The following is a 26,839-nucleotide window of genomic DNA, read 5'->3' as shown; positions in this document are numbered from 1 at the left end:
TAAGGTTATAACCCGAATCATACGTCCAATCCCACAACTACTCCCCTGAAGGGCAAAATGACCATTTTTCCCTTCCATGGTCCAAACCCTAAATCTTTTGACCAAAGGTCAAAGTCAGCAAAAGTCAACAAGTCAACCTTCCCGTCCATACTTGGGGCGTAAGCTTTCCTACGCGAGGAGTACAACTCGATTCGGTGAAAACATGGACGGACCTGGCTACGCGGGGTGTAGCCAGGAGTACGCCTAGTGTACTCTACCTGGTCCCAAATCTCTAACTTTTATGTCTTAGTCCTTTAATACACTTATTCCAACTTCAGATCTGACCATTATAGAATGTCTTAACCCATAAAGTTACTGACTTTAAGCCTTTGCATGGCTGGATGGGGCACAATACACAAAACCATGACTTCTACAACACTCTAAGTCACTTAACTCATGCATGGGCCAAGAGAAACGATCAAGCAACCATTTTTATGGATCTAAGCACTCCGATACATCTAAAAGGACAGCCAAAATGCTCTAGAGTAACCCATACTCACAAAGGTCCACGCTTTGGGACAAAAATCTCATAAAAACCCATCTAAAGAGATCTAAGAACAACATTAGCAAGGTATGGACTTTATACCTTCAAAAGATGCACAAATTGAGGTTGTTCCTGGATCCACAAGCTTGCATGCAACACCACCTCCTTCAATGACCTCAGGATTTGGGATGTTACAATTATGCTTGTAGGATCATTGATCTGTCAGAATTTATGGTTTCAGAATAATGGCTCATAGGTATCTGCGGTTCGGGTATGCAATATTTTGGTTTGAGATTTGGTGAAAACAAGGTTCAGGGCAAGTTGCCATCTATACGTTCTCAGGAATGCATAAGTTGTCTTCACGGTAGGAGGTTGTTGGACAAGAAGCACATTGTATCTAGTCATCCCTTTTGGGAATGCCGATGAATAGAGCAAGATGCATTTGGGTCGCTTAGTTTCAAAATCTGTTGTTGAAGGAGGTGTCATCTTGTTGTATAGATTGTTATCTATAGTCTAGGATGGGACGTTGTTGATGGTTAAATCAGCTTAAGAATTTAGTATGCTTAATTCCACATGGGTTTGTTCAGATGTTGGGATTGTAAAGAGGATTTAAATAGACTTTGTTAGAGATGTTATGATTTCATCTATTTCTTTTTCGGCAAGTGGGTAGTTGGATTGGTGATCCGTCCGTTTCGGTCGAGGGTCATAGTTCTTCGTCATCGGCTGAAATGGTTAAAGGATTTGGAATTGTATCACGAGAAGTGATTTGGATAGCGAAGCATTTAATATGGTATGGGATGTGGGTACCCTAGCTTGTATGGTCATGGAATCCTAGTTCTTGGAAACTCATAATGACAAGATGTGTAATAGTAAGGTTGTGGCATGGTTCGGAAGTCCATCGATTATGGGGTTGATAGAGTGCAGTTGAATCCAAGTGGGGGAGAACAGTTTGGATTAGTGGGAATAATTCCAGGTGTGAAATAAGGAGGGATTTTATATCGTTGGCAAGTGGAGAGCCAGTTCTAATTGCGGTGTGGATTGAGATTTCCACAAGAAATAAGGATTCATGTTATCTTCTTTGAGTATGTGAAGCATCATTAGTGGCACTTAGAGGATATGTGATTTGATACAGGTGGAGGGATTATGTTAGAGCCTCTTTGCCTATTCTTTTCTGATAAAGGCTTTGACCCGTGTTTGATTATGGTTGGTATGGTAGATGGACAGTAAGACTATGGGTTGGGTCCATGGAAGTATGGAAGTGTTGTAAGACTACAGAGCATTCGTAGCATTCACAAGGTTGATAGGTAGTTGTGGAAGTGTTGTGAGATTGCAGGGTAGCTGTAGCATTCACTATATTGGCAGATAGTGATAGAAAAGTGTTGTAAGACTGTAGGGGTGTTCGTAGCATTCACTAGATTGGCAGGTGATGGTAGAAGTGTTGTAAGACTGAGGGGTGAACCATAGAATTCACCTATTCCATGAGCATCTATGAGAGTGCGATGAATCTATGAATTGGCTCGTACTTTCCTCTAGTTAGGATTAGACCATGGTAGGATGGGTAGTGAGACTATGGGAAGGCCACAAAATTCATGGAAGTAAGGAAGGTTGTGGGACGTATGAGGCCGGTTGTGATGGAAGGCCACAACTCTATTTGGGCATGTAGCATTCATCTATAGCAAAGTAGATTATGTTATGTCAGTGTAATGGTTGTTATATTATCACTGGTTAATAAGAAGGTAATTGTGAGGCCAGGGAGGTCTAGATTATATCATAAATGTAATTATGGGATAGCAAGATGAGCCTGAGATGGTACTAATGATTGAGACTCATGTTGAGAGTCGCCTTGTTATCAAGTGAAAGTTTTTCGGCAGCGATGATTGGTTAGGAATTCAAATTTTAGTGGAACCAACAAGGTAATCAAGGGTCGGAAGGGTTTATGTTTGGTTTGGGTTCCAAAGTGGTGTCATATTCGTAATTATTCATAATGGTATTGTATATCGGAAGGTCGGATAAGGTATTGGATTCCTGGATTTGAGTTGAGTTGTGATGGTTGACCTTTATTGGTTAAGGTTAGAAGGAGCAAGGATTAGTTCGTCGCCAATATGTGAGTTCTACTAAGGAAGGGTTTGATTATTGGAAGGTCATCGTATGTTAGGGTCGACTTTATCAGGGATCTGTAAGAAATGGTCAGATCGTCTAATTGCCAGGTAAGTAGCAAGGAGTCATTGCGAGGACGAAATCTAATTTAAGTGGGGGAGAATTTTTGTTGGATTAGTGTCTAAGTCCATAACTATTTTGGTATGTACTTGACCCGATTATGAGCATGGTCCTTTTGGGTTGCCTTCACCATAGCAATATGTAGGATGAATTAAGGAGAGAAAGGTTTAATTATGATTTATTAATATATTATGAGAATAATATATTAAAGGATAAATCATATTGTTTAATTAATATTAGTCAAGAATTAATTGATAATTAATTTTGTGGCTAAAAGAGATTAATTAAATATAGGGGACTGGACTGCAATTATTGGATAAATGAGTTATTGGGCTAAGGAATGCTAAAGTAACAAGGGGTGAACGAAATTATGATGGGAGCCCATCATATTTCGTCCATGGCCTTATCCAGAAGGTTCCATGGGCTGCTTAGAGTTTAAGCTGTCCATTAGGGTTTTGACTGAAACCCTAGCAACCCACACAAGTATATAAAGGACCCCATAGGCCCCAAAAACGTGTGTAACTGATTCCTTAGGGTTTCTAGACGTTTTTGGGTACCTCCTCTCTTCTCCTTCTTCATCTAGTTGCTTAGTGGTGTTTGTGACTCCATTAGAGGTGCAGCACTTGAGGCACTAAGCTTTTTGAAACCAATCAAAGCAAGGAATTGATTGTTATTGCAATATAACAATCAAAGGTAATTACTAAACCCTTATTTCAGTTCATGATATGTTAGATCTAGGGTTTATGGCTTTGGATAATCAATTGCATGTTCATTAGACAAACTAGATCCAAAGCTATTAGGGTTTGCATCTACACCATAGGAATGATGTATTGCTCAAAACCCATCAGTGGTATCAGAGCCTAGGGTTATTTGTTTGATGTATTTGATGCTATAGATGATTATTCATGCTTAAAATCAAAAAATTTTGGGTTCTGGGGGCTGGTCTCGCCGAGTCCATAGTGAACTCGACGAGTCCAAGCTTGACTCGACGAGTCGAAGTCGCAGATGGAGCAGATTTCGGGATTTTGACATGTTTTGGCTGTAGATAATTCCCTAAAATGTTCTATATTAATAAAATCTGATTTTTATCAATATTTGGAGTTTATCCTTGCCAAAATTGAAGATAATTGTCAAATTTAGATAGTCTTTTGTTTTATTAGATAAATATTAATTATTTGTAATTTAGATCTGAATTATCTTGTGAAAAAGTTTCAAATTGCCCCTTTAGGTTTTATAGTTTAAATTTGAACTTAAAAGTTTTGTTTTTGAAATTTAAATAAGTTAAACCCTAGTGTTTTGAAAAGTTTCAAAACTTGCCCTCAAGTTTTGGAATTTAAATTTTTGATTAAAAGTTTAATTTTGAAATATTTAAATTCTAAACCCTAATGTTTTGAAATGTTTCAAAACTTGCCCTCAAGTTTTGGAATTTAAAAGTTGATTAAAATTTTAATTTTGAAATGTTAAATTCTAAAACCCTAGTAATTTGAAAAATTCAAATCACACCCTTATGGTTTTATTAATTAATTAAAGTATATAATTAAAAGGGATTTAATAAACCCATAATGTTGTGGTTTACATTTAATTAAATTAAAAGTATAATTTACTAAATTAAACTACCTAGTATTATAAAAGTGTAAAATACACCCTATACTATATATATGTAACATTAAAAGTGTAATATTATATATATATATATATATATATATATATATGTAAAAAGTCAGTCTTACAGTTAGTAGGCCTCATTCACGAAGCTAGTCTATAAGGGGTGTTTAAGGAAATTGTCTATAAAATGGCGATTGAATGGGTATCCACTCTTACCCACCGCACTCTTGACTAGTGGAGGGTCGTTAGCCGAACGGGTAGGATAGGACAGAAACCTTCCATTATAAGTATAATGAAGTACAAAGTAACTAAATGTTTTTACAAATTCCCAAATCATAGTTACTTTAGGCAAAATATGAAATTGTATGCTAATCCATGGAATTACACTTTGTACCCTTGTCAAACGTTAGTGGAGCGTGTGTGGTTAACCGGGACACTAATTTGGGGATGACATTGGTAGCGAAGGGTGACTCAATGTTTGTCATAGATCAATGGAGCGTGCGTGGCTAACCGGCACATTGATTAGGTAATAGTAGCATTGGGTACACCACGTGATTCGTATGGTTATTCACACCTTATTTGTGATCCTCGACATCCCAGTCACAAATAGAAGGGCATAATCGAAATTTAAACATGCCATTGAAAAGTTCAATAAATCTCAAAAGATCTAGAAGTTTCAATTCATTTAAAACTTCAACTTCCTTTTCGTTTTTCATGGTGGAAATTGGTAAATCGTCATTTACCTACCTTCAAATATTTTGCGACTAGATTACGGAATCCCTCTTCTAGGTTGTAGAGTATTGTGTTGGATCCTAGCCTCGATGTTTCATTTGGGTGTTACATCAAGGAAGTTAATCAACTTAACTAGAATTTTCTCCCGTTTTGTAGATGTCTAGTTATGACAATCATGGTCTTCCCAAATCCCTTAGAACAAGTTTTCCAAATGAAGATGATATTCCACGATATGGTCGAGGAACCAGTAATTATGCTTCACTTCCTCCACCTCCTCCTATTGTTCTCCCTAAACCAGAAGTTCGAAGGCTTGAAAATTTCAAGCTCACACAAGACCTATTGGCGATTAAGCATGAAGATGGAAAGTCTGTGTGTACACACGTCTTAGAGATGAAGTCACACATTGATAGGTTAAGGATGTTGGGTGTCGATATCTCAGAAATAATGGTTGTTGAATGGGTTCTTCAGTCACTTCCTGAATCATATAGTGAGCTCGTTAGAGAGTACTATATGATGGACTACAACGTTACCCTCATTGATCTCACCTATTTGCTTATAGCTGTTGAATCAGCAATGATTTGGCGGGCTGGTCAAGCAAATTTGTCTGGTGAATCAAACTCCCAAACTTCAATGGACACTGGCAACATTGGAAGTCCAGAAAGAACTAAGTTTATGATTGTCCGATGTGTTGTGCCAAAGGAGTCCATTTGCTTTTATTTCCAAGAGAAGGGGCATTGGAGACGAAGCTGCCTAAACTACCTGAGAAATCTAAAAGAGGGGAGAGTCAAGACGTATGGCTCTGCTTCAGGTAAAATCCATTAACTAACTCTTTTAAGTTCCTATTCTAGATTCTTAATACATTATCTGATAAGATTACATTCTAATGTTTCGTAGGATCGAAGAAAAGAGAGGAAGCTTAAGGGAAGAAGTGAGTTGAATCTAATCGTGAAGAAAGTGGATTTCGATCGCATTGTTTGAAGATTGGATTTTTTGAGCTACTTCTTAGAGTTAGAATAAATTGCTAAGAAATATGTAATAGCATAGTTTTTTCAATTGAATTGCATTGTAAGGACATTTTTTTCCGCAATTAAATAAATTTTGATTTTATCTTATTTATTTATCCTTGCAATGGCGTGTATGAAAAATTGATGTTTGAAGGTTTCTATTATTAGCAATGATGGATTTGATTCTTAATTATATTATTTGTGGAAATGTCAAAAGTTTACCAAATAAGGGAGAGTTTCTCATCGCCAAAGTTTCAATTGGACAAAAACTTGGAATCATACAACTTGGTTGTGTGATGAATGAGAAACTTCATATTTGGAAATTAGACTAATTCTTTGACAATGTGTCAAGTGAAGGACTAGAAGATCGAGTACACTGGTTTGTGCGTTGATCAAGTCCGTCACAAAGAGAGATAAGATATTCGTGATGATTTACTAAAATTTTAGTAAATATGATTATACTTATAAGATTAAGTGTAATTCTGAGTTGATTGAAAGAGTTTTAATGAATAGCAGAACGAATAAAGAAGAATCAAGTAGGCAGAAAGATAAAGGTTTCTCTATTCTAAGAAGAAGGGAGAGTACCTTTTATTGTGTTTTATGATTAGTCTTAATGATTAAGGACCATATCTCAATTGATCCTCTAAGTGAGTCTTAGTGCATTTGCATGTCTAAGAAGAGGAATCGAGAATTGTAGAAATGGTTAAATCAAGAAGTCAATCATACTTCGTTCCAATATCAAGTCTTAGAGTCAAGATTGTGACTTGAGTGAAAAGTCTTTAGTAGGTTTGTAACACTTATCAAATGTAGAATAAGAAAATTTCTTATTTTTGTACATTTAAGATTGGTAAGTTGTGATGTCTTGGATAAGACAAAGACCAACTAGAACCAATTGTGTGAAGTGTTTTGTCTTGATAAGAACTACACTAACCCTTGAATATTTGTTTTGTCTAGGAAAGTTTCCTGACAAGAGAATCATATATGTCAAGAAGTCAGTGGGAGTTTTAATGATCTTGAAAAAGGTTTCAAGAACAAATTAAACCATATTAATCATCACTAGCACACGACTTGAGATTTACAACCTATCGTGTTGACATTATTTTGTGCCATTCCAATTGAGTTAATTATGCATGTGAGTTCTATGAGTTCTCATTTGAATGCATAAATACAAAGTACCTTGATCGATGGAAAGTACATTGATATGTAAGGATAAGTTGCTAAACTACTTGGAAGACATGGTGGGCACTCGTGTTACCATAAGCCAAGAAATCAAGAATAAGAAAGTTCAGTCCATATGAGTTTGGATTTGTCGCAAACTTTGGTTTTGGCAAATTCACATGGATAAGAACCCGTACACCATAAAATCTAAGTGTCATAAGATACCCTCCTTCATGCAAATGACTGTGAGGAAATGATTTCACTAAGAGAGATTTTAAGAAGATAGCAGTTGTGAGAATTGTATTCTCAAATTCAATTATGGTTATGGCATCCCTTTCCATAGTTCAAATTGTGAGATTTGGCAATTAGTCTAACATTTGGGACTTATTGATATAAATTCTGAATTGTTTAGACACACATATGAGCTTCTAAGGCAAAGGTGTATAAGTTTAAGAAGCTTAGATAAAGGCTTATCGAAGCATCTGGTATTAGAAATATGAACTTCAGAAATTCAATAAGCATTGTTTTCTGGAAGTTTAGTTGTTTTATGAATACATGTCAAAGCTAGTGGGAGCATAAGTGTTATGCTTATATGATAATAATCATCATGATAGTGGGAGCATAACTGTTATGTTTGTATGATTATTATGGCAAGTATTGCAAGTTAGCAATATTAATTATAGAAAAACAAAGATTCAATTTGCAAGGTTGTATGGGTTGAAAAAGTTGTTTTGCTATAATTAAGGGAGAGAATACTATACTTCATTTCAAAATCTAAAGCTTAAATTGAGAAATTTTAATAAATTTAGTCAAAGGATACATAGTGTGTTCTTAAATTTCGATTATGATTACGGCATCCCTCTTCATAGTTCGAATTGTGAGAACGTGACACATAAAATATTATAGCAGAAGATTGATAAAGTATCATATATTTATGTAAGACATTATGCATCGTGTCCCATACGCTTCGGGTATAGGAGCGATTGCAAATGCTATAATATTTGACCATTCTAAAATTTTCCAAATGTCTAGAGCATTAAGAGGGAAAAAGGACTAGAATCAGTTTTGATTAAAATAATTAAACAACTATCAAAGGACGATCCAAAGTTCGTTGAGGATTGGTCGCTTGTGAGTAGTTGGAAGTATGGTATTAGATGGACCATATCGACATTATTATGAATAGATAAGATTCTATTAAGAATGAGTTGTCATATGGAAAATATGGAAATGTTTCCATATTAGGAGTTGGATATTGAGAGTCTATATCTAGATTAGAAAATTTTATGCAAGAAGGATATTCAAAGGAATGTACTTTAAATGTGAGACTTCACGTCTATGGAATTGTCTTGTAACAATTTCCGAAAGAGTACTTTGTAATTTCATTGGCCAAGTCTTGGTGACTTTTGTGCTATGACTTTGCGAAAGGATCGTTGCATAAAATTTTAGAATCTAGCATATTCTAGTAGTGGCAAGAACCTTGTGTTCTAACACTAATGACAAGGATTGGGAATTGTGAAATGAGCATCATTGGAAAAGTTTTTCAATTGATCTATTTCATAAAGGACCATATGAAACATAGTGTGCATGCTTTGTGCATGGGACAACTATTGTTGTAATTTGAGTAATAAGTTGATTTTCTGAAATAGTAAACAATGAATAATGAGTAATCAATATGGTGTTTAAAAAAAAGTGTTTTATTTACTCCCACAAGTTTGGGGCCATATAGGATTAAGTATTATTGTTGTGTTTCAGTTTGCATGTTTTGACTTCCAGAATAATTGGGTTATTCGAACCTCCACAGTCGGTCATACGTTGGAAGTAAGTATGAAGAGTCTGTAGATTATTTGAAGAGTTTAGACATAACACAAGTTTGCTGCAGAGTTCATGAGTGCTTTAATAAGATTAGAGTATTGGATTAAACCCACGCTTACGAGAATCACTTCATGGATTTTATCTCGAGTGATTGTGAGTCGATAATATTGTATATTCTTGAAACCGAGACGTGTGAGTTGTTATTGTTGGTTGGTTGCACATTGATAATAAGTAAACGCACCAATAACTTGGTGTTATAAAACTTATTGTTGTGTGTGATTCGATTAGTGAATGCAAGCAAGCATATGAGTCAAAGTTTATCCATTCCTTTTACCCAAAGTGAGATAAAAGCGATATATGTGAGCCCCTCAATGATTTAGTGATGCCACCTAAGCGCTTGGTCAAGCCGGGACTAAGTTGATGTGTTCAATTGTAGTCTGTTGTCAGTCGTCATAAATCGGAATTCAGGAAACAGTATAGAGAGAATGATTAAAATTCATTTCTTATGTCTATACGATATCTTGAGAATGGAGGAATATATAATCCCTTAACTAAAGGACACGCTATCTGATAAGATCAGAGTTGACAGCGGCTTTTGAAAGCTACGATTGCTGATCAGGTTCTTAAGTCATATGGAAAATAGTTATTAGACTTATCCAAGTGGGAGACTGTTGGATTATTGTCTAAGTCCATAACTATTTTGGTATGTACTTGACCCGATTATGAGCATGGTCCTTTTAGGTTGCCTTCACCATAGCAATATGTAGGATGAATTAAGGAGAGAAAGGTTTAATTATGATTTATTAATATATTATGAGAATAATATATTAAAGGATAAATCATATTGTTTAATTAATATTAGTCAAGAATTAATTGATAATTAATTTTGTGGCTAAAAGAGATTAATTAAATATAGGGGACTGGACTGCAATTATTGGATAAATGAGTTATTGGGCTAAGGAATGCTAAAGTAACAAGGGGTGAACGAAATTATGATGGGATCCCATCATATTTTCGTCCATGGCCTTATCCAGAAGGTTCCATGGGCTGCTTAGAGTTTAAGCTATCCATTAGGGTTTTGACTGAAACCCTAGCAACCCACACAAGTATATAAAGGACCCCTTAGGCCCCAAAAACGTGTGTAACTGATTCCTTAGGGTTTCTAGACATTTTTGGGTGCCTCCTCTCTTCTCCTTCTTCATCTAGTTGCTTAGTGGTGTTTGTGACTCCATTAGAGGTGCAGCACTTGAGGCACTAAGCTTTTTGAAACCAATCAAAGCAAGGAATTGATTGTTATTGCAATATAACAATCAAAGGTAATTACTAAACCCTTATTTCAGTTCATGATATGTTAGATCTAGGGTTTATGGCTTTGGATAATCAATTGCATGTTCATTAGACAAACTAGATCCAAAGCTATTAGGTTTTTCATGTACATCATAGGAATGATGTATTGCTCAAAACCCATCAATTTTAACATCTCGATATTGAGGTATTTTCATTTTAAAACCTAAGTATGAGAATTTATTTATTTTTAGACCTTGGATGTGAGTTAATTGCTATATTGGACCCTAATGGCATTTTTGTAATTTTGGAGAGTTGGGTACGAACGTTGGGCGTAAGTGGCAAGAGGACAAACCCTATATTTTAGGGTTTGGACCCTATTTAAGAATCCTTAAGTCCCAAACCCACCTTCTTTCATCCGCCTCCAACCCACCTTCGTCCCCAAGCAAACCCTAATCCATTTTCAGAGAATTCTTGATCATTTGTGTGTGTTTTGGTAACCTTGAAAGAGAGAGGAAGAAGAGAAGATCATCTTGGAGGATTGGGACTCTTTGGATCCAGGATAGCAACATCATTTGGCATCATTTGAAGGTAAAAAGCTTTGAACTTGATTAAGAGTTGTTTATATTTTGTTTAGTTATGAAATAATGTTCTTTTGGTCCTATAAGCTTGGTATTATGAGTATGGATTACTCTAATCCATATACATTGTCCTTTCAGGCGTTTTGGAGCATTTAGAAGCATAAAAATGTAATCTAGGTTGTTAGATTCTTTTCGTGCATGAGTTACAAGGTCTTAATGGGTTAAGTAGTTAGGTTTTTTATGTTTGGGCACTTAATGGCCATGCAAGACCATTAAGTTGGAAACTTTATGGTTAAGGACGTTATTTTAGGGTTGGATCTAGATTATGAACAAAAGAGCTTAAGAATTAAACTCTTAATAAGAAAGGAATGAATCCCTCGTGAACGTTGGTCGTCGCCCGAAAATGCTTAGCGTTCGAGGTCAACCAGCTTGTTTTATATTCAAGCTATGTACGCTAAGCGTACAAGATGAGTATGTTGGGCGTACTCAGCACTGTTGACCAAGTTTGAATTTTTGACTTTGTGGACCTTGAATAGGATTTGACCAAGTTTGACCTAAGGGTATTTTGGGTATTTTGATTATAAGTTAAGTTTGGTCATGTTCCAATGAATAGGTGACCGGTAAAGCTGATATTTGGAGCAGTGTCCTGTTCAGCAATCTTTCAGACTGAGAGGTGAGTTTGTGCACTATATTGTAGGACACTAGAGGTTATATGTGTGATTGTAGTCTTTGTGACTCCTATTGTATATGTTGTACGCTTGTGTGCCTGTTTGTTATATGTATGTGGTGTGAAATAGACCTGGGGTGAAATAGGCTTGGTACAACCTTGTACTGACATATGAGTTGAAATAGACGTAGGGGAGAAATAGACATGACGGTGAAATAGACCTGGTACAGCGTTGTGCTAACATATGAGTTAAAATAGACTCGGGGGTGAAATAGACCCGGTACAGCCTTGAGCTAATGTATATGTATGGTATGCGGTATTTTGGGAAACTCACTAAGCTTTGTGCTTACGATTTGTGTTTAAAGTGTTTTCAGGCACTTCTGGTTTCAAAAGGAATGGCCCGGCTTGATCGCACTGCATCCCCCGGAGATTATTCCGCAAAAATTATTTATGATTTTACTCTGATGTTTTCAGAATACCTTTATGTTGATCATATTTTAGATTAATGAATGAATGGTTTTGACTTAATAAAAATGAAAAATTTTCTTGATATTTTTGGGACGTTGCATAGAGTTTAGTTAGAACCTTAGTAAAAGAAAAATTACTACAATTAAGTTGGTTATTAGTGATAAAAGAACATAAATAGTGTTGGGTTTTACCTAGTTTCTTTGAGGATTTTAGAAGGTCAAAAGAGACTAAAAAACAAGCACTTTGAAGATTAATTTCCCAGCTTTCTTTGTGGCTTCTTCTTCACTCGAAAAAAACATTTGTTTTAAAGTTGTCCTTATAGAAAGCTAGCTAGAACAGGGGGTGTTTGGGGCTATTTTTTATAGGGAATAGGAAGGGAAAGGAGTTGCAAAGAGGGGTTGCCCCCCTTGCTTTCTTAGGATACTCAACATAAGAAGGTAAGGAGGTGGGGGGCTGGTCCGAAGGCAGGAAAGAAGAAGAGGGCAACAGCTCTTGCCGCCTTTGTTTTGGTTGCTGGAATGGAGGAAAGCCAAGGAAAAAAGAAATGTTAAAGAGAGAGAAAGATCGAGATCAAAGGAAGGAGGGGGAGTAAGCAAAGAATGATGGCAACATGTAGGATATATACATGAGATATTTTAAGTGTACAACTTAATCATACTTGGATTGAGTTGTACCAAAAATTAAATCCTTCTAGATATGAGGCATGTGCATGGATTTTTCCTTAATGTCTTATTGAGAGATAGAGATAGTGTACGAGAAAGGCAAAGAGATTTTGAGAGATATAGAGGGAGTGATGTAGGAATAAGAGTGTTAGCTAAATAAGGGTAGATATGGAGTAATCATTTTAAGTGGTACTTGCTATCTTTCCAAGATATAAGTTGTACCCTTTTAAATCCTATGAGGATTGTGTGCACATGCACTCTTTTGTTGAAGTTTAGGAAGAAAATGAATGAAAAGAGTTGGGGAGGAAAGAATACAATTCAAGGAAGTACTTGCAATCTTTTCATATATTTGCTTGTATATTCTTACTATTTTAGCACATGTTGCATTTTACGAGGATAGGGAGGAAAGTAGAAGGTCCTAATTTTAGGATGAGGAATTGAGGAAATTCCAAGTCTTTCATGACATAAACACATAGATAAATATATTTATATGTGTTGTTATACATAAATGTAATTACATCTTTTACATATATTTATATATATTGTGATTGTTTACAAACACTTGACCTATATATATATATATATATATATATATATATATATATATATATATATATATATATGGGAGATCGATATTGTTTTTTTATATGTTCTTTAACATTGAAAACGACTACTGAAATAGTTTCTCTTTTTCTTTTGAAGCCGGTAATCGAACCATTTTAAGTATATTGTCGTATAGTGGAGAGTAGTTTAGTAACTTTCATGCGAGAAAATACATCAAGGGTGAGCATAAATACATGGACTTGGTCGACATCGACTTATTTTCATTAAAGTTGTCTCAGAAAAACAAAGGTTGTTTTGTATGTTAATGTATTTTAGAGTGAATAAACAAGCCTTAGACCAATTTTGATGTTGTTTGTGTTGATTTTATAAAATGGTTGTAATATTCTTTTATTAATATGGTATGTAATAATTAATATCATATTTGTTCTTTTGGAAGTAATAGATTAGTATTAGACTAGTTTGTTTTATATAATATGTAACAAGATGAAGATGATGGCCATTTTGAAGCACACCTACACACCTACGATTTTTATAAAGGTTTTATAACCTTTATAAAATCTTGATGTTTTTTACAAGGAGTTGTCAAAGCAAATGGGAGGATAAAGAAGCATTAAGTTGAAGATTTGGTCCATCTTGTCCCTTTAAAAAAGGACTTGACACTTTTGTGATGGCTCACAAAAATGTCACTAGATCATAGCTTGTTTTATGTAATTATACATGATTATGTTGTTTATTTTATGTTAATACTATGTTGTGGTTCTAAATTAAATTTCACATGCTAAATAATATTTTGAACATAAATAACATCACATGGAGTTTGGTTTTCAAAGTTTAACTTGCAAACATAAGATGTAGCAAATGATGATTTTAAAATAAACAGGTTTTTTTTATAAAAACCTTAATTACGACAAACTTTGAAATATTAAAATTATAAGTTTAAAATGGTGATTTTGAAACTTATCTAAACTATAAAGTCTTAATTATAAGGAATTTTTATTAAAAGATTATAAAAGTTTCTATAACGATACTCAAACTTCAAACTTAATATTAAATATTATTTTAAAAAGTTTCTATAGCGACACTCAAGTTTCTATAACAACACTTAAACTTCAAAAGAGGTATGAGGCATAGATGGGATCAAACATGTCATTTAAATAAAGGATTGTTAAGGGTCTCATACATCTAGGAGTTACAATTGGTGTAACTAATAAATAGATATTTACCTTGTTGAAATATATAAATTGGATAAAGGTCATCTAACCATTTATTTGTTTTGCAATTTGGATCCTAGACTTTAATAATTAGTGTTTTAGAAACAAAAGGGTGTTAATTTCTAAATAATTAAATATTAAATAAAACTTTATTAAGATTTTATATATGGCCCCACCTACAACAGTAACACATCACCATCACCCCCATGAACATTCGATTTGTGCTTAATAAAGAAAAACTAGGTCATTCCGGTTTTTTGGATTGGCACGGAAATCTAAGAAACGTACTAAAACAAGACAATAAATACTAGATTCTTGAGGGCCCACTTCCCGAGGAACCAAAAACTACTCTTGAGTATGTACAAGATCTTTGGATTAAGAACTCTGAAGACTCAATCGAGGTTTCATGCATTATGCTTGCCACCATGATCTCGTGTCTTCAGAGACATATGGAGCATCATGATGCCTATGATATGGTTGAACATCTAAAAGAGATGTTCGGTCGGCAAGCAATGACCGAAAGATTTGAAACTATTCGATATCTTCATGGTTGCAAAATGGAGGAGACTAGTAATGTGAGCACACATGTTCTGAAAATGAAGAGCTATATGAATAACTTAAAGAGACTAGGCTCTCCACATCCACAAGACTTGGCTACAGATTTAATTCTAAACTTATTGCCAAAATCTTATGATACCTTCATAATGAACTACAATATGAATGGTTGGGATAAGGTTCCCCAAACCCAATAGGAAAAGAAGAAGGAAAAGGTGGCAAAAGAAGACACCTGCTTTGAGTATGGAGTCATTGGCCACTGTAGACGGAATTGTCCTAATTATCTTGTTAGTTTGAAAGCAAAGAAGGTCAGGAAGGCAGTTCAGGTATATCTATTTTCAAGATTAAAATGGGGTAATTACTTTTTCATCCCGCACTTGGGTATTTGATACTTGGTGTGGAACTAACATTTGTAATTTGTTGCGCGAGTTCAGAAAGATTAAGGAGCTAAAGACAGACAATATAATATTACACGTCGGCAATGGTGCAAGAGTTGCAGTCCATGCGATATGATATTTTAAATTGTGTTTACAAAATGATCTATACTTAATGTTAAACAATGTATGTTTGATTCCAGGTTTAACAATAAATATTATTTTAGTTTCCCATTTAAAGAAATCTGGTTTTGCTGATCAATTTGTTGGTGATAATATTCACTCGTTTTTAATGGAATATTCTATTTTAAGGTTAGGCCTATTAATGGAATTTATGAATCAAACATTGATTATTCTTCAAATAATAATTCAATTTATCATGCAAGAACCAAAATGACCAAACAAGATTAGAACCAAACCTATCGATGACATTGTCGTTGTGGCCATATAAACAAGAAGCGCATATCCAAAAGAATGGACTTTTGGAGGCAAATGATGATGATTCATTTGATATGTGTGAATCTTGATTATGTGGAAAGATGAAAAGTCCCCTTTCTCTGGTTCATGTGAAAGGGCAAGTGTTTTGTTATGAATCATACATATTGATGTGTGCGGTCCTTTAAAAACCATGTCTAGATATGGTGAAAGATATTATATCATCTTCATAGATGACTTTAGTCGTTTTGGTTATGTTTACTTAATGAAACATAAACATGAAGCATTTTAAAAAGTTCAAACTCTTTCAAAGTGAAGTTGAAAATCAACTCAACAAGACAATTAAAATCCTTTATTTAGATAGAGGAGGCGAATACTTGAGCCAAGAGTTTCAAGATTGTAACGTCCTAAATTTCAAACCAAAAATTTCATTTTTAAAACAGAGGAAACCATACCATTAAATTATAAAAAGTTAAGATTCAGTTATTTAATAACCTAAATCATAGTAATAAATCCAAATGTGCGGAACATCTCAAAATCATAAAAGCAGAGGTGATGCAATCACATCGTACTCTTCCCTATACTGCCAAAAAGACCTGCAACATTTAAACTTAAAACTGTAACCACAAAGCTTAGTGAGTTTCCCACGATACCACATACCATGACGGGCGTCACCCAAATAATCATGCAACCGGGCCTTGCCCAACGAGTCTCACCCAACCATGCATATAAAGGGGGATCGCCCAACATGTCTCATCCAACGGGCCTCGCCCACATAACATTCATGCAAGAGTCACAAAGACAAAAGCACATAACGAAACCTTGTGTCCTACAGTATAATGAGAAAATTCACCTAATAATAGAGTTGAAATTCACTACCTGAAATCCAATGACTCGGCTACACGAACAGCCTAACCAAACAAAGACTAAACCTTAGTCTGCAGCTTAAGACCCAACAATTCGACCAAAAGTCAAACTGGTAAAGAAGTTAACTACCAATATTATAAGTCAAAATCTAGTCAAACAGACTCCCACACCCCATGAAGGACACCATGTGCCCACTAGACAACAAAACAGTCAGGATCTCAGGCGGAAACAAACGTGCCTCAGAAAACCCTAAGAAGTGTGCCACGTCAGGGAAGGATGCGTCGCGTCCAGACCATTTTCAACAGGTAAAATGACTTTATCCATTAAGTCAATTCTCCAAACTTCCAGATCTAGTCAATGTATTAATAGATAATGTTTCCAATTTTATCCATTAAGACACTCCAATCTAACAAGATCTAAACTTTACACAACCAAATGACCTAAAATGCCAACACAACTTGCATAGCTTAGATGATATACACAAGATACCAACTTTCCAAGTTCAAAAGGTCCATAGAACAATCTTAGGAGCTTAAAAGGTGTTGGAGTCATCTCACCTCCAAGATCTCCACCAAAAAGGGGACCAAATATGCATAATATGACATAAGACCAAAACCAAAGAACTGAAGGGAAAGCTTGAATTTTTATACTCACAATGGTTCATAACCCTTATTCTATGCACTTTACAAGCACCTTGTTCTTCAAGCTTCAACCACTAAATGAAGAAGATAAGTTCACAAAATGACTCCAAGACTCAAATCAAGCAAGATGAGGCTAAGGTTTCTCAAGGAATGATCTAAGGGTGATGGAGGCTGAGAATGATCAAACCTATGGCGTAATAACATTTAAATACCCCCAAGAACCGTAATAAAATGATAAGCCCGCTAGGTCGGAGGTGTGTCGCGCCTATTAAGAGGCGCCCCACGTCTCTTACGATTAATTCCAGATTTTCAGATTTTTCAGCAAATGCGATAAATGGCTTTCTGCTTCGCCACATCCTTCTACTTTCCTTTAGACTATAAACCACCCAATTAAAGAGCGGAAAAACACAATCGGAACACGGGTGTTACAATTCTCCTCCACTTGATTAGAAATTGTCCTCGAAATCCGTTCCTGCTAGAATGAATAAATCCAACCATATGCATATTTTTCGCGACTTCATCAAACCACTCACTAAGTCGATACTTCCACATAGAGTTCTCGAGACTACTTGGAATCGAGATAAAGATGTCATTACAACCCCAAACCAATCATATTAACCAAAATTACTACATTTTCCTCTATGAGCACCAACGATCAAAAGAAATTCATAACGAGACCACTCAACCCAGAAATTCCAACACCGCAGTCGCGAACCCAAACTCAATGAGATCCCCACAAGACCAGGAACCTGTCATTATAAAACCTAGAAATCATACCCAGAGACTGATAATCTCCTTTCTTATATACGTACTCCCAGTCCCTTCGACTAAAAACACCGCCATCTACGAAGCAACGAGTATCCGAAACATACTGGTAATAAACACTTACCTAATCCCTTATATAGAAAATTGTGTCCAAAAGGGTTTCTACTGCTCATTTGAGTTCTTGCAAAATCACCACTATCCCACCACTCCGACGGGAAAATTAATGAACGAAACATAACCTTAGGTCGAATCAAAACCCCCATTCTGCTTCATGTGCATATCCATCTGATAGATCATCCCAGGGAACTATTCTGAATTCCATGGATCGACATCTCTAAAACGAGTAATTCAACTCATAACGAATAGCTCTCCAAAAACAACCAGAGACCCAAGAATGCAGAAACACAACAAGGAACTTCAGATCCATAACCATGACTTTCCAACAAGTCAACATTCTACCCAACGTATAGTCTAAAACCTATCTACCACTAGGCAACCGATAGCATTACCACGATGCTCCGAAACACCTAACCGTGCCAACGTCCAACGAAGCAAAACATAAGAGTCTCAACTACACAATTGTCGGGCCCAACCCTCGTAAATTGTGTAGACACTAGTTCACGATACGTCGTGACACCATCAACCATTGGAATAATAAGCTCACTATACAAACTCATTCTTGTCATCACTCCTTCACAGGCCTGAAGACTTACAATCAGCACCTCAGTGGGCCTATAGGTCCCGGATCATCATCCCACCGACTTGCAACAGCCCAGTCAACATCGCTCACTACCCCTGTCGATAAACTGATCACATCGGTCACCATGATCCTCAGCATCCTTGCCTTTCCACTCTATCTGAAGAATGAAGTACATGCATGGTTGTAGAACTCGCTACTCGGCACTTGTTCGGCCGACTACCGAGTAGCGAATACTCGAGGAGTACTCGGATTCAGTAACTCGCCTCGATAAGGGGTCGGCCGAGTAAGGAGTACTCGGTCGGGTAATCCGTCAACTCGACGAGTTTTACAACATTAAGTACATGTAGATCAAATATCGTACTATAGTCAAACGAATTTTTATCCTTCCCGAAGCATCCAACTGGGGTATAAAATGACACTATCATCGGATCCAATTACCTTACAAACATCAATCGCTAATGTCAACATCCTTATCAACAACTAAAACAATGTTCACAGCCTTGGAAAATATAAACAGATTTCTAAAAATGCTCAACTAACATGTAAAACTCTTGAAATCACCCATGATAATATGACTGAACCCAGGTCGAATCGACCCAATCTACCATTTCCGCCAACATAGCATCCCAAAGTTGAACTTCATACAAAAACAATGCCACACATAAAGAACTTGACAAATTTCTCTGTCATCTGAGCTCCTATCACTTTGAACAACAGCCGGTTACTAACTGCTAGGAATATAATTTCTATAATTAAACAAACCGAGTGCACACTCCCCACAAAAGCTTAAGTATATATAATTGACTTAATTTTGCAAGTCTTTCACCGTACTTGAATCTGCTAAAGATTCTTAAACAATCTTAGATGACGAAGGACACTACTACAAAAACCAATTGGGAATAAGCCAACCTTTAAAATCCATAAACCTCATATATACTACAAACATAAGCAAACCCAAGTGGTAATACTTCTACATTAACAATCATAATCTATCTCGAAGGTTGCATTCCAAACCACCATTTTCTTACTCTCACAAATGACGATAACCTGGACGAACCCATATAAAGACAACACTCACAAACAAAAACCGATTATTTTGGTTTTGATCACCACGTGCTTAACAAAATATTTAATTCTTACAAACTTCAATTTTTACCCCCTAATTACATTACAAGTTGTATTAAAAATGGATATTCATTGCTCGACACATCGGTGAAAATGCACATAAAAAAAGCAAGCATACTTGAAACCAATCAAATCAAAAGCATCTTTGAAATCAATTAATACTTGCCAACACCCTAAACCCACCCTGCTTTTCTAGCACCTATGTAACCTTGATCTAGATTTTACAAGACATAAAAGAGATAAAAAATAAAAAAAAAAAAAAAAAAAAAAAAAAAAAAAAAAAACAACTAACCAAGATCATAAAATGAGACCCACAAAAAAACAAACCATAATGGAAAACTTTCATCTAAAAGAAAAACCTAACCAAAGATCTCTAAGACTAAGAGTCCTCAAAAAAAACTGTTTGTAACTAAAACCACTATAGGAGGAGAGACTATCTTCCTCCAAATTTACATTTCCCTATTTTCTCCCTTGCAACCTTTTTCTTCTTTCAAAAACCAAATCATATCAAAGACACTTGATTCAGAGTCCACACTTTCTCAAGGCGGCAGTCAACTCATTTGTGAATTTTCCAGTCAAACAGCCTCCTGCCGCCTACACACACCGCCAACTCAGCAACCATTCGCTACTTTCTCTTCAACATTATCCGCAAGTTTCACCTCACTCACCTTAACATCTTTGTCAACTTCATTTCCCAAATCCGCCACATCAGCAGTGGCCACCACATCATCAACCACCGGTTTCCCTTCCCATGCCTAACAAATACAAACAACAATGTCAATCAAACATCAAACCACAATACCTTAAAAGAACCAAATACCATATAAAAAAATCACATACTTGTTTCTGATACTGCTGTTGCTTTGCTTTTTTCTCCTGAATCCTCTTCTGTCTATCTTCATAAAACTCAAAATCATCCAAAATGCATTGCTTGCTTGAATGCTCTTTGAATATCTTAATCATCTGCAATCCTTGGTCCAATTTCACCTGAAAAAAAAAGAACATGTCAACTTCAACAAATTTTATAAAAATATGATGAGAAATGTTATAAAAAAACTCAAACTACCTCTTGGGTGTCCCTGCTATTTGTAACAGGTTTATTCTCATTGTTTTCAAGAATGATATGTTTCAACAAACTGTTTGGAAGATCCTTCACAATATGCCACTTTACAGGAAAGCAACCAATCCACTTGTCTTGTTGCCAAAACTCTAAACTTTTCTCAAAATCAACTGGCCCTATCATCTCAGCTACACCCACAAATTGTCCACTTGTATTCACCTTTAAAAACACAACCAAAGAAGCAATCAATAATCATTAAAATCCAACACTAGATACTGAAAGAATAAGCAAAGGGGTAAAATTGTAATAAACTAAAAAACACTTACTGAAAAGAAAAGAAAAATAGGGCATCCTCCAGATATCTGCTGAGCTTCTTGGTAAGCTGCATCGAGTTTCTTGTTTCCATTTTGTGTACTTGCCCAAACATTATACTTGATGCTCTTATGAACATCATCTTCACTGTAAGATTTGATAATGAAAAACTTGGCATTTTCATAAGTTTCGGGAAAATCCGCTTGGTTGTATTGCTCTCTGTCGGGAGTCAAAATGACTTCTTTACCCTCCTCTTTCTCAATGGCATCAGTAGATGGCAAAGTTGTAATTTCTCCCTTTACAGCTATAGTAATGGGAGTGAACCCTTTTTGGTTCTTGATGCTTCTTGCTCTTGGACCCCTGTTGAGCTCATTTAAACCATCAACATTCTCATTGTTGTAGCTAAAGAAACCGTTGCCTCTTCCTCTAGGTTTGAACTTGTTATCATAGGTTGACCAACCTCGTGAATTACTTTGTAAATCATAAGCATTGGAACCATAACCATAGCCATAACCATAACCAGATCGATATGTGTTATTCCCATATTGCCCATATAGCTTGTTTGGATACATTCTGTTCATATATGCATTTGCTGTATTCAAGGTAGACATTGGTCTTGGACTCTGCATAACCCAAAACAATCAAATTAACAAATGAAAATGTCAAAAAAAACAAATACCCACATCACTAAAATCAAGATTATACCATGAGATGAGAATTAGGTCGAACATTTTGAGTTCTTGAAGCAACTGGAGCATTTAAGTTGTTTTTTGTTTGGGGATCAGGGTATATTGGGGTATCTAGCCATGGCATAGGTGATTGAAGCCCATCATAACTGTATCTTGGATCTTGATAGCCAGTTTGTGCACCTCTTCCAAAGGTTCCATTTGGATTGAAAGATGAATTCTGATATGATGTTGGCCTCACAGGGGTAGAACCAGTGTTCCCCTTCACACCATTTGTGTTTCCTTTAGTTGTGTCCAAAGATAAAGCAGGTTCCTCTTTAGTTGCAGTGACCTCACCCTTTGGAGGAGCAGGAGAGTAAGGGGTTGTAGGGGTCATTGGTGGGAAGTAAGAAGTGGGGTACTGGTAATGTTGGGCCCCATAGAGTTGACCATCTTGACCTACTGTTGGCATAGGTGAGCCAGCAGGAGAATAAGGTCCATATGGTGCATAACCATAACCATAAACACCCTGTAATGAAACGAAAAATAATATACAACGATAAGCATGTTTTCAAGTCAAAAGATAGAGAAAACTCACAGAAAGAAACAGGTTCTTACATGAGATAAATCAACTCCATCAGGATTCACGTATCTTGAGTAGTCATCCCAATCATTGGTAGTTCCATCGTAGCCTATACAACAGAAAAGGGAGATTAAGCAATTGCAAATGTTGAACATGTCGATGACACTGTCAAATCAAATGAGTTTCTTGATGGGTAAATCGAACTAGAAACATATACTACTGCAGTCAATTTACCTCCATAGTAGTAAGCGGAAGGATAACCATTTGGATAATAAGCCATTGTTGGATCCATGAAATCCGGGATCAAAGGGGTTACAGATCTATTAGTAGGTTGAACCAGGCCATTCCCAGCGTCCACAGAAGACTGCAAAGATAATCATAAACCAAAAACCACATAACTAAACTTCTGAAATCTCGATTTATGTCAACAAAACAATGATACCAAGATATCTTCAGATATTAACATATGACAAAAATATCTCACCTTCTTAGTGGGCTCAGGAATTTCCGTAGTCTTGGCTTGCGAATCAATTGATAGATTCTTCAGCAAATCAGAAGCTTCTGTACATAAAGTTAAGGATAACCACTTGTTTATCAAAGAAACTGTTACCATCAACAATTGAATTATAAAAACACGTATCCGTACTGTTAAACCTAAAACCCTAAGAACCTGACAATATAAACCAAGATTCAGTAGCAAAATTACAACATTGAACATTCTATTTATGCAGCAGATAGACAATTACGTATAAAGATCGCCCAGAAGCGAGATCTTCGAGAGAAACAAGAAACCCAATTCAAATCAAGAGAAAACAATAACGAATCGTAAAAAATTACTAGCAAACATAGGATACGATCTGCAGGAGGAGCCATGGCGGCCATGCTGACGATAGAGATGATAGATCTTCAAAAACAGGGTAAGAAACCCCAGAAATTATTGGGTTTTTGGGAGGGAATTGATAGAGAGTATGGGGGTCTCCGCCGCCACAAATTTGCGAGGGTTTAGGTTTTTGAAGAAAGAGGGTTTTGATCGATTGAAAAGTGGCGTTCAAATAGCACCACGCCCCTCGCACATATAAGTACACGTTTGGCCCTTCTAGTTTCATACTTACAGTTTAGACCCCTTTGCGTCGACACAAAAATCCAGTTGGCAAAAGTGTTTGCCACGTGTTTCAATTTCGGTGGAATTTTGCTTGTTGATGTGGAAAATATGGTTTACCACGAGTTCGATTTGTAGCCGATATGTAGTTAATAAAGATTTATGATTTTTATACAAAAATATTTTGTTGTGAATATATATATATATATATATATATATATATATATATATATATATATATATATATATATACTAGTCGTTACCCGTGTAAAACTGCGGCGACGAATAGTTTCCAGACTGTGATTAATTCATTTCGATGAATAGTTTACTTGCGGATATTAAATGAAACCATAAAAATCACTAAGTACAAACCAAGTTATAAAATATTGATTATTTTTTAGTTCAGTTTCGCATGCATTGGATAGTGTAATGTAACATTACCATTCCACCCGGTACTTTGAGCACTTTCAACTTCGGGTTGAGAAGATGAAGAAGTCAGTGTTGACACTCTTGGCTTATACTTGGGGATACACAGCCTAGCACAACCTCGCTCTGATACCACTTGTTGGAAATTTTAGAATCGTTTATATCTATATGTATGCTAAGGTTTGAAGGCTACAGTATATCGTACCAAAATGGGTTTTCCACTAATGAGATTAGAGGAACAAATGATAGGACAGGTGATCGAAGAAGGCTTTCACTTGATAATTGAAACACACAAATACAAAGTAAGATTTAAGATACAATGGATACATGATGGTGTATGTTTGTTATTGCATATACACTTACTTAAAGAAGGAAAAACAAAGCAATACAAGGTGGAAAGAGAAAGTATATATGACACCATTGGAGTTCACATCTTTGACAGCAAACAACAATAAAATAGGTATAATAGTGGGTGATCTCCTTCAATGTGGCTTCAAATCCATCGATGTTACCTTATAACTTATAAGTAGATCCCCTTCAATGTGGGGAGTTGTGGTAAAATGGGGGAAAAGGGCATTATATATTTAGGCTTGGTCAATTGTTCAGACTTTATGTTTGATAATTCATCTACATGAGATAGGGTGAATTTTTAACCATCAAGTTAAAACTTACCTCCACCGACACAATATCATGGCATGTCCATGAATTAAAGCAACACGTCCATAAAGAGAGTAAAAAAACTCAGCTTGTTCCTTTGACACTGTAAAGTGAAAAGAAAAACATGAGATGATAATCACTAAAGGGTATTTTTGTAATTTGGTCTACAAACATAATATAAATTCTAATACATACCATTATTCAACGGTACTCGACTCAAGTTACATAGGTGTCCAAGCCATTTCCATTAACCTTGACAAGTAAGCATGATCGGGTACACCAAACACTTGGCTTAATTTCTGCCCTATATTCATTTTCTATCTGCCTAACTTTAACAAACTCATATTAGAAAACAATACATTTTTTACATGATTATATTTGTTTAAATCATATTCATTTGTTCTTGATGTCGCCCTTTAAGATAAATTGGTAAATTGTCCAAGCAAATGAAATATTGGTTTAACATAATAAAAGAACCCTAAAGTAACCTAACAGAGAATGATCGAGCCACACGAAGACTTAACAACTTATCAGCTTTCTTTATTTGCACTATTTTATCGACGAACATTTTCTAATACAAAATAATAATAAAAATCTTTGCAAGTGACTTACAGTGAGATTTTTTTGGTAGTTTCTTGTATCTCATTTTGAAGGAATAACCACCAACCAGCAACACATATAAAGTAACCCAGCAAGAAGGGGTTGGTAAAGAGGTTTAGGGGTGGGGAGGGGGGACTTTGATGATCCCTAGAACTTCCAGAGCCATATGAATCAGTGAATGTACATATCAAGGATATCTAGGTTAGAAAAAATCAATAATATATTATATTTATAAGAATTGAAAGTTAAGAAAATAAACTTTAATTGTGCTTCCATAGTCCTCACCTTCATTCTCACTATTTCAACAGGCAAAAACCAATCCAACCCAAGACCCCAACAGTAGACCACGTTTAACAACGAGTAGCTTTACCAAACCCTTCGCTCTGATTTTCAATGCCATGTACCACACCCTTGGGTTTTTCCTTCCTATTGTTACGAATCCTTAAAAACCGATGCATTTTAAGAAACTCTTCTTGTGGAGGCGTAACATATTCCATATAATACACTAAGATTTTCAAGAAAGTAAAAAATCACACATCCACATGATGTAGGAGAAATTTGGTTACAAGAAAAACTTACATCAGGGTGGCTATTAACTTGATAATGCATCTTCATTATCTAACTTTGAAGATCCTTCATGTTGAAGAAACATAACTAATTAGTAAACATATGAAGTATAAAGAAGACAATGGTATTGCAAAATAGAAGATTAGTCATGAATGGATTATACAGATAAGAAACAAACTTCATTGAATAACCCAGATACATCATTAGCATCACTCTTAACCAAAATTTATTGAAAAATCCAAGAATGCGATAAAGATTTGGGTTTCACTGTACTCACTCCTGACCTTGAACATAAGTGCATCTATAAAGAGAGAGATGTTCATAAACATATATGGAGAATATTATTTATGGCATATATACCTGACGAAGGATTCCACAAATTAATCACTAATAGGAGGCAGTATATCAGACCAAGTGGTTGTACATTGAAGCCCTAATCCTAATCATTCTGCATCCACTTTTGTAAAGTCGGGTTAGTGGAAACTACCGGTACCCCAAATCCCTAAAGGTTAAACCAAAAAAAATTGTTACCTTATGTTGCTAGCGTTAAGCTTGTGGATGACACTTACTGGATCAATCTGCCGATGTGTTATAAGGATTTGAACTCCTTCATCACCTTTCTTCAAAATCAACTAAAAGTCTAAAACCAAACACAAAAGCTCGTAAGAGAAAAACACAGTCCATATCAAAGTTGATTCCGAAAAAAGTTGCAACTTGCCTTCTTCTTCCAATATACAAAAAACACATACATATTGAAAAAAAAAAGATAAAATAGTTCTTAATCTTGAGAGTGAAACATATAGAACGGTGTCTTTTGGTTCGTATCCAGAGAGATGGAAAGAGATGCATAGTGTGGTGGTGATGAAGGGTTTCATGAGATGATTAGAGTTACAGAGAGAGAGAGAGAGAGAGAGAGAGAG

General features: G+C 35.7%; 1 protein-coding gene across 1 annotated transcript; it reads right to left on the bottom strand.

The window, feature by feature from the left end:
• Positions 1 to 20,268: 20,268 nt before the first annotated feature.
• LOC145059288 (YTH domain-containing protein ECT4-like) lies at positions 20,269 to 23,598 on the bottom strand. The gene is made up of 9 exons (XM_079007143.1): positions 23,425 to 23,598; positions 23,055 to 23,131; positions 22,805 to 22,934; positions 22,606 to 22,679; positions 22,028 to 22,516; positions 21,337 to 21,945; positions 21,017 to 21,229; positions 20,791 to 20,937; positions 20,269 to 20,705 (listed from the first exon to the last, which is right to left on the bottom strand). The coding sequence occupies exons 1-9, from the start codon at positions 23,450 to 23,452 to the stop codon at positions 20,562 to 20,564; spliced, it is 1,911 nt and encodes a 636-aa protein (XP_078863269.1). The 5' UTR covers positions 23,453 to 23,598; the 3' UTR covers positions 20,269 to 20,561.
• Between the last annotated feature and the right edge of the window lie 3,241 nt (positions 23,599 to 26,839).

This window comes from Lactuca serriola, chromosome 6 (assembly GCF_051521515.1).
Source record: "Lactuca serriola cultivar US96UC23 chromosome 6, Lser_US96UC23_V15, whole genome shotgun sequence".
Lineage (NCBI taxonomy): Eukaryota > Viridiplantae > Streptophyta > Magnoliopsida > Asterales > Asteraceae > Lactuca > Lactuca serriola.
Note: the sequence above shows the minus strand (reverse complement) of the source record. Positions and strands in the feature narration are given on the sequence as shown.

Coding starts and splice junctions, on each gene's coding strand:
- LOC145059288 (XM_079007143.1), bottom strand. CDS start 23,452: ATGGCCGCCATGGCTCCTCCTGCAGATC. Junction 23,132..23,424: donor CATGGCTCCTCCTGCAGATC/GTATCCTATGTT, acceptor CTTTATGTACAG/AAGCTTCTGATTTGCTGAAG. Junction 22,680..22,804: donor TTCCGCTTACTACTATGGAG/GTAAATTGACTG, acceptor TCTGTTGTATAG/GCTACGATGGAACTACCAAT.